Source organism: Nestor notabilis, unplaced genomic scaffold (assembly GCF_000696875.1).
Source record: "Nestor notabilis isolate BGI_N333 unplaced genomic scaffold, ASM69687v1 scaffold6314, whole genome shotgun sequence".
NCBI lineage: Eukaryota > Metazoa > Chordata > Aves > Psittaciformes > Psittacidae > Nestor > Nestor notabilis.
Genome location: NW_009926755.1, coordinates 66,607 through 75,550, shown reverse-complemented (window position 1 = coordinate 75,550; position 8,944 = coordinate 66,607). Strand labels below are relative to the sequence as shown.

The 8,944-nt window shown below is 39.3% G+C and overlaps 1 protein-coding gene across 1 annotated transcript in view; it reads left to right on the top strand.

Annotated features, from left to right (window-relative positions):
• KCNK5 (potassium channel, subfamily K, member 5) overlaps nucleotides 1–2,376 on the top strand; it is a gene marked incomplete at its 5' end in the record, with an annotated part of 4,662 nt that extends 2,286 nt beyond the window's left edge. Inside the window, 2 exons of the mRNA XM_010013710.1 lie at nucleotides 589–757; nucleotides 1,556–2,376. Coding sequence (XP_010012012.1) covers nucleotides 589–757; nucleotides 1,556–2,376 — 990 coding nt within the window. The remainder of the gene's footprint in view (nucleotides 1–588; nucleotides 758–1,555) is intronic.
• Nucleotides 2,377–8,944: the final 6,568 nt, after the last annotated feature.

Genomic DNA, 8,944 nt, shown 5'->3' with positions numbered 1-8,944 from the left:
CCCCCCAAATGAGTAAGTTCTAACTCAGCACGGGAGGCAATGCAGGCCGTAGTGCCTGGACAGCTGTGAGACTGGCTTAGGTCCTGGTTTCAGAAACAAAGCAAGAACATTACATTCTTGGTTCAGCACCTGAGGAGAAAGCAGAGAAAATGGTGGTGAAATGCATCCTTTTCTAGTGCAAGTACAGAAAGGATGATGAGTGCAGCTTTGTGCAGAGGTCGCATGAGTGGCAAAGGGTAGGAGACATAAATAGGAGAGAAGCATCTTTAACACTTCTAATCCTCTATAGTCAAATGAATAAAGGGAAAATTGGAGGTACTGACTGCCTTTTAGACTAGAATGCTATGTCTGTATCCCATGCCTTTTATAAAATATCAGGAACTCCTTAAGCTTTTCAAGAATGTGAAGGAAAACTATAAGGAAATAATGCTATTTGAGCAAGTAGCTGTAATAATAGTGAGTCCTGCATAAAGTGAAAAACTCCTAGTTTTTGTCAGATGATGCTTGATGCCATGGATAGGAAAAGAAAATTTGGAGATCTTTCCCTGACTTTTTATTTTTTTTCTTTCTTTTTTATATTTTTTACAGAGGAAAGCACAAATTACATGCACAGCTATTTTCATTGTTTGGGGTGTCTTGGTCCATCTGGTTATTCCTCCCTTTGTCTTTATGGTGACTGAAGGATGGGATTACATCGAAGGCCTCTATTTCTCATTCATCACCATCACCACCATAGGATTTGGAGATTTTGTTGCTGGTCAGTAACTGTATTTTATGTATTATTTCACTACGTACACATAGCGTAGCACTTCTATTTCCAAACTTTAATTAGAAAAGGTGCTTTCCCAAAACATTTTGCTGAATAAAAGATCAATTAAAGCTAAGTACTCATCCAGTGGGCTGAATCTTGGCTCTTCAATCTTCTTTTAGACACCTAATGCCTTTATTGGGCTAAGTCTGGAGTTTGTAACTCTTTCAGGTGCCCCAGGTCCCTATTTCAGGCAAGGACCTATCCTAGCCACTGTGATAGTTAAGCATCTTTGAATGGGATCCAGTTTACTAAGCAGGTTGCATAAGTACTTAGCAATGCTATCTGCAGCTGTTTAGAACTAGTCAACAGGAAATGTTAAGTATATTGGTGTTTCCCTCCTGAATAACTGCTGTGTTAAGGGCTTTGGAGGTGGTCCTTGTAAGTGGAATTCTGAATCCTTTTCTCAAGGAAGGTACTTATATCCATACCTCAGTGGCAGAGGGAAGACTTATAATTTTCAAACAGGGAAAAAGTTCATTTTCTTAGCTTATAAAAGGAGGATAAATAAGCTGCCATTTTGTTTTAGTCCAGTGGCCAGAATACATGCAGCCAGGAAGTGGAAAACCTGGGACCAACTTTTTCTTTCAGAAGGGTTTCAGATCCCCATTTACCACCTCTCAGAACAGTGTCCAAACAACAAGGCTCTGTTAGTGTAGAAGGGAGTAGCTCTCAGGGTCACAACTTCAAAGTTTTATCAGCTGCGAGTCCTCTTTCAGTAATGTTCTTGTTTTCAATTCCTTGTAGGTGTAAATCCAGATGCAAACTATCATGCCCTTTACAGATACTTTGTGGAGTTATGGATCTATCTGGGACTAGCTTGGCTTTCACTATTTGTTAACTGGAAGGTCAGTATGTTTGTGGAAGTCCATAAAGCAATCAAGAAACGGAGGAAAAAAAGGAAAGAGTCATTTGACAATCATCCTCGGTCTAAAAAACCCCTTCAAATGGGTACCTCAAAAGATGTCAACATTTTCAGCTTCCTTTCAAAGAAGGAAGAGACCTACAATGATCTTATTAAACAAATTGGGAAGAAGGCCCTGAAAACAAGCAATGACAAAATGATTAAAGTAGAAAATGCCAAACAAAATATGCAGAATGCTAATGTAGATGCCCAGGTGATTTACACAAAGACGGAGTCATTTGAGTATGATGAGGCTTCCCTGGACATTCAAAATGGTCATGTTCTGAGACCTCTGCATGATAAACGTATTGGAGACAGCCCTCTAGAAGGAACCATGTTTGTAAACCAACTGGACAGAATTAGTGAAGAAGAAGGTGAAGTGTGGGATTCCAGAGACTATCGACCCTTAATATTTGAAAATGCCAATATAACATTTGTAAATGAAGATGATGATGAAGAGGAAGATATCTCTGACGATGAGGAAACCTCAAAATCCTCCATGGATGATAATCTTGCAGAGGAATCTGAAACTGCAAAAAAACTGGTAAAATTCCCGTCCTCTGATGAATCTACCTTTACCAATAATGAGCTAGAACTTTCTGTGCCTTATGAACAACTGATGAATGAATATAATACAGTAAACAACGTGAAGGCTGCAACGTGAAGTGTTTTTGACAATGGTTTTCTGAAAGTGGTCAGTGCATATTGAAAAGATTAATGGAGCAAGGAGAAGAACGTGTTTTTGCAGCTTCTCCTGTCTCTTTGAAAACAAATGCAAGTCCCAAACTAATAAACTCCAGTGTCCTTTTCCTATCCTAAGTTGGTTTCTGAGCCAGTCAGCTTTGCTTTTCTGAAAAACTTGTAAAATAACAATTGAATTTGGAGTCCTGCTCCTTCTTGGGATTTTATGGTTCTTGAACAACGTAGAAAAGACTAGTTAATACACTGGACCTGCTCTGCATTTCTGCATTTAACTGTGGAAGTAGTTTGGGAGTGTAACTATACTGTTGCAAAGAGGCTGTTCTGGGCATCAAATGTGTTCGGTTACTCCATTAGCCTTTCACCTCTGTAAACCTGGATTTGAATCGTGCTTTGATGACAAATGAAAGCAAGGGGTTTGCTTTTTCCCCTCCCCTGCCCCAAGTTTCCCATTGTTAAGTTGTTACCACAAAAAAAAAATGGTGCAACCACTAGTTGTACTTAATGAGAAACTTCAGATGGAATACCAGGACCCAAATCTGAGCTGAGGTATGCTGGCAGACTGAGAAGGAAGCTTCTGAAGCATCTGTCTAGAATATTTCAGTGCTTGTCAAATTATAGTGAATTGTAATTTCATAAAATAAAATATTAAAATTAAAAATTCCAGAGGAATGGATTGAGAAGGAGCCCTCTAACAAGGAAGAATCACCTGGGATGAAGCTCACCAATTGGGCTGCTAAACTGCATATCAGCCCCAGAACTGTTAACAAGTAAAGTGACTGGAAGACCTATTGATCAAAGCATGTATGAGCATATGCAGGATACAATGAACTTTTTTTAATGTCGAAAGTGTCCTTCCACTGTCCATTTCATAGAGGAAATACTTGAATGAACCTTATACAGTATCTATGTACAGGTGAAGTTTTATTGATGCAGTTTTGAGGAGAAAATCACATTGGGAGGCACAGAGATTCTCCAAATGCCCTAATGCCTATCAAAAGGGACCTGTAGCACTGCTGCTGATCTGCACAGTGTGATAGTCAGTATTGTTTCATGTTTCCTCCCTTTCTCCCTCTCTTGGTACTTCACACTAGACTTGAATGAGAGATGATTTTTTTGAAACAGTTGATTACACTTTGCTTATTCGTTTTGTTTCAAAGTTTGACCTACGTGCATATACAATGGTTATTCTATCCCACTTTCAAGAAGTCTGGGCAATGTCAAATGTTGGGCAAACTGAGATGTGGTCTAGTGATTTAAGGCCTTAAGGCACTTTTTTAAAGGAACTTTGGCTCTAAGCTCCTAAAAGTATTATTTTTTTGGCTTGGAGATTGGCCTCTCATTGGGAAGGAAGTATGTCTCTTTATAACACTTCTGCCCAAATTGTTTTGGCTAGAAAGAAAATTATACCATGGCTTTATTTTTCTTTTCCCATATCTATCTGTTGACCCTGACAACTCTTTCAAATGAGGCTCTTGATTACATGTTGGCAAAAGGTACTGACTTCAGTTGTATCCAATATACTTGGAACAAAAAATACTCAAGACCTTTGAACCTTAACACATCGAGTTCTGTTGTTCGGTTTAGCTTTACAGTATGTAAGTCATTCCAGTATGTCCAAAAGTTTCTGAAGTTCAGCTAACAGTTAAAAGTTCTCATTCTCATTTTCGGCATAATGCTGGCAGACTCACTAGCTCTGTAAGAAGAGGTTATGGAATCTTGCAATGCTAATCTTGAATTACTAGCTATTTCTAATAACTGCAGCTATTGGCTGCAGCTTCAGTTGCTGGCTTCCTCAAAAGAAGGATGAGAAGGACATATGGGAAAGTGACACTCTGGTTGGATAGCCTGTTAATGGGGAAGTTTTGAAGTCATCTACTGTGAAACAAGGGACTGTCTTTATCAGTCATCTTTTCAGAATTTTCCATGTATATGGCATTTTTTTTTCAAATAGAAGTTTGGAAGTTTGGAAGAAATGGAACACAAGGCTAGGGCCACCTCTGTTATATTGGCAAAAACATGGAATCAGCATCATTGGATTTGGTAGTTAATCTGTATTTTCTTAGAATATCACTGAAGAAAAATTCTAATTTGAGATCAAATTTTATTACTGCTATTTGAAGCAGGGGTGGCTGGATACATTTGAATTTTATCTGACAGGAAAGAGGGAGAGGCCATACTGAGAGGATTTTGATTTACTTCTAATTTACTTCTAATAGACACCAATACCCCCATCATTTAAAAATGACTCCCAAGCCCTTCAACTATTTCTATATAACTGAAGGGTTGTGGTTAACAGCTATACCTTGTAACTGTAAGAAATGGTAGGTAAGACTTACATGCATTATACACAGGATACTTGTGTAGCCTTCTCTTTTTCTTTTGTTTTAAAAAGTATACATTAACTTAAGAGAAAACGAGAAAGCACTCCATATAGTTTTTGTTGTTCTCCAACTTGTCTTCCATTATTGATGCAAAGATCAAATTTTTAGTGACAGAAAGCTACAAGACAGTGAGGAAAGAGGAGGCTTGCTGAAAGTGCATGAAATGGAAAAGCATACTCCAATCTCCATTAAAAAAAACCCAAAACGCTCTTTAATACAGAAATAATACAACCCAGATACTTGGCTGGGCTGCTTTGATTGGGAGGGGATGTTGCACACTGCAACCCAAACTCTACATTCTCCGTAGCGAAGTGCACTTGTATGCCAGAGCTGAGAATGGATGGGATCTGTTTCATATTATCAAGTTAGATGTGGCTCTCTGGCCTTTCCCAGTGTAGTCAGCATAGACTCTAAGTCTGCGTAATAAGTATCATGGGATTTAAAGTAATAGTTTAAATTTATTAAAACAAAGTATAATATTCCTGCTTTTTTGGGAAACATGATCACACCTCACAAAACTGTTCTCAAGACATCCCACCATGTGCCTTAATGTAATCCTAACACTGGGAAAAAATTCCTTTTTACACAGGGGCCGTCACAATTGGTCTTGTTAAGCCCTACTTTTTTTCAGTGTTTTGGAGGGTTTAGTTGGCGCACAGCTTTCATATTGGTTCTTTCCAAGAAGTTGAACCATTTCCCAGGGCTTTGAAAATTATGGTGCCATCTCAGAATTGCCGAAGTGCTAAGCAAGACAGCTTTTTGCCTGCCTGTCTTCCACGTCTTGAGAAAAGCAGCTGCCTGGCGGATCCAAATTAATGTCTTTCTTCCTTCAGACGTGTATGTCCTGAAGTGAGTTAGAGGGATGTCCAGGCTGGATTCTGAGTTATTCAGCCCCAGAAGTGCCTGTGAGTGAATTCCCCCATGCTACTTGGTTAAAGTCTTTTATTTATTTCAATTACCTGGTCAATCTGGAAACATTTTCTTCAGATGCTGGGTAAGATTTTGCTTAACCTGTAACATTAACAGCTGTCTTAATGCTATGGAATTGGTTTTATAGGTGAGACACATCTCCTCCCAGAAAGAGGGGAAAGGAGATTTTTTTAAAAAGGGGGTTGGGGGGCGAAGGGGGAAAGTAAAATCCCAAACCCTAAAAGCACATATAAGGAAGGGATGGAATAGAAGTGGAAACTTTTCTTTCTAGCTATAGTCTACAAGTAGATTGTATTTTCAGTCACATCATATGAAGCATGGGTCTGCTTTCACAATATAAACTCACTAATGTTGCCAAGATGAGCCAATGGTAAAAATAAATCTTGAAATGTGACAACAAAAGGCTATTCCTACAAAAGCCCTCTTAAGTGCTATAGACTGTGACCCCATCCTTGACTTCATTGTGACACTTCTTGATTGTCTTCTGCTATTGAAGCTTATTTTTACCGGGAGGGCATCATTTTCAGATACATATCTCACAGCAGACAGTCTAATACATCTAATACACTGGTACAAAATCACTGAGGAAATACAATAAGTGATGTGTTAAATTTTTTTTTAACTAATCTAATGGTTTGTGATTCTGTTGCTGGCAATGGATGTCACAAAACATGCAGAAATAAAACCAGATTGATAACAGATCCATGGTGACACAGTTGTATATGTTGAGATTTTACTGATTTTATTGTTTTTTTCCAGTTGATCTGGGAGAGTATGTGTAGCGACAGACAAGCATCACTGATGAGGAAAGCAAAAAGCAATATACAAGTCTGTTGGCCTAAACAAAAAAATCCAAGAACTTTATTGTAGACTTGTAATTTTTATGCCTCGTGGGATTCGTTCCATTTGTGATGGATTTACCTTTTAAAAAATTAGCTTGTCTTTCATATGGCTTTTGAAGTTTGTACAGTTCTGACTCCTGTCACTCCATAATATGCCTGTCTGTACTTTGTTGCTGATTGTCACTGGAATCACACTGTATGTAAATATTTGCTAAGTCTTTGTAAAATGTAATTTATTTTAATATTTTGCAATAAAAATTTTACAATTTATCCTCTTTATCATGAGTAGAATGGCAGTCAAAAAATAAGATTTCTTTTTTACAAATACCTATGTTTGTAATGCACCTCACAGATGAGACTGGTCCTGGTCCAAAGAGCTTGACGGTAAGGAGCTGATAAAGCAAGTTTTATGCAGACAGAGACTTGTACTTTATGGGGTACTGATGACTTCAGTTCAACAGCATCTGGTCTTCAATTAGATACAACATAGTAAGGTATTATTCAATGAGGATTTTGGACAGCTGTTGGAAGATAACAAAAGTTTATTCTAGGGCCTGTGTTTTTTTCAAGGGGCTGTTTTTAAAGTAGATGCGCTGAGACAGGAAGTGTTAGAATTGACAGTACTACAATAAAATAGAACAGGCCTTTGACTGCTTTGAATTTTATGCCAGAGCTATTAAAATAGCTGAGTAGATCTTCATGAATTTTTACAAGGTTTCTAGCAGCAATGCTCACCATTTACAGTCCAACTCCAGTAGTTTCCTTAAAACATCTCAGAAAATAGATAACTACTTATCTTAATGGGTAGCAAAAGGTGGCTTTGTGATACCCATGGTGAGGATGGAGCCATCTGCAGAACCTAGGACAGCCTCAGCCTGAAGGCAAAGAGGCTGACCCTTAGCTTTTAGGCAACTGAATGAAATTGCTGAGGCATGAGCTAGGAAAGTGGGGAGATGCATAAGCACAGGAGGGAAGGGTGGATGCCGTTATTATTTGAGTAAGAGTAGCCGATCTCCACTTTTTCCTCCAGCTCCACAACAGAGGTGTAGTGGAGGAGGAAGAGGTGCCTGAATGGTGACTGATGCCAAAAACAGCCAAAGAGGGAGGTTGGGTCCCCTCATTAAGCTGAGGGCAGGACATAACATGGAGTCTGGTAAGCACCTGATAACATTTCTATTGCTCCTAGCAGGTTGGAGCCCACAGACTATTGTTCACCTTTTGCCCTCAGTATTTTAGTAGAGTGTTAGTAATGTATAGGGGGGAGGGTAGTAAGTAGGAAAACAGGACAAACCTGTATCTGTTAAGTGCCTGTTCTTATGGTACGTGCAGGCTTGTGGGTTCCCCTGAACACAATAGCTTAATAGATAAAATCGCAGACCAGCTGACACTTAAAAAAACTGAAATATTTTCACTCAGCACGTATCATGGGTCTTGACAATGCATGGTGCAACATGATACCAGCAACCTGCAGCTCATGGAAATGGAGAACTCAAACTTAATTCTGGGAGTTGAAGACGGCGACAGAGCAGGTTGCTTTTCAGGACCATTTTACACAGGAAAAAGCTATTTCATTCCTTTCAAGGAAATTTCCTGTAGCTGGAATTAAGTCCTGAAGAACCCACAGAATAACTCTTTCAACTCTTAAGCAAGGATTGTGGAGAAGTGGGGGAGGTCAGGAAGTTTTTTTTTCAAATTCATTACTTGTATCTTGTGCCTTTCAGCAAAAGTTTGCTATTTCATGATGTTTGTTTTTTGTTGCGGTTTTTTGTTCGTTTTGAGTTTGTTGGTTTTCTGGGGTTTTGTTTGTTTGTTTGTTTGTTTGATTGATTGATTCAGTTTTAAAACTTTTTTTAGCCTCTGCCTCCCCATGAATAAGAAAGAATTATAGAATGGTGTGGGTTGGAAGGGGCTTTAAAGATCATCTAGGTCCAAATCACCTGCTATGTGCAGGGATACCTTCTACTACACCAGGTTGCTCAAAGCCTCATCCAACCTGGTCTTGAACACTTCTTGAGGTGGAGTGTTCACAGCTTCTCTGGACAACCTGTTCCAGTTGCCCAGCCTTGGAGTGAAGAATTTCTTCTTTAATATAAATCTCCCCTGGAATAAAAAATGTTGGGCCGAGCACAGCACCTGCTAAATTTTGGCTTCTTTTTGTTCCAGAAAGCCTTCAGAGAACTCCCCTGACCTGCATGCAGATGTGGTCTCCTCAACATCCCCTGCCTGGCTTCACAGTGTGATTGCAGACTGTGGCTTTATTTTGACTCTGTGCCTGAGGAAAAAGGGGGAGCAGTGGGTGAGAAAGCAAACCTAGCCCTGCCAGGGGCCACGCATCTTACTGAGAGCGAACCCGTTGGCACTGCGTTTCCCTGGCAGA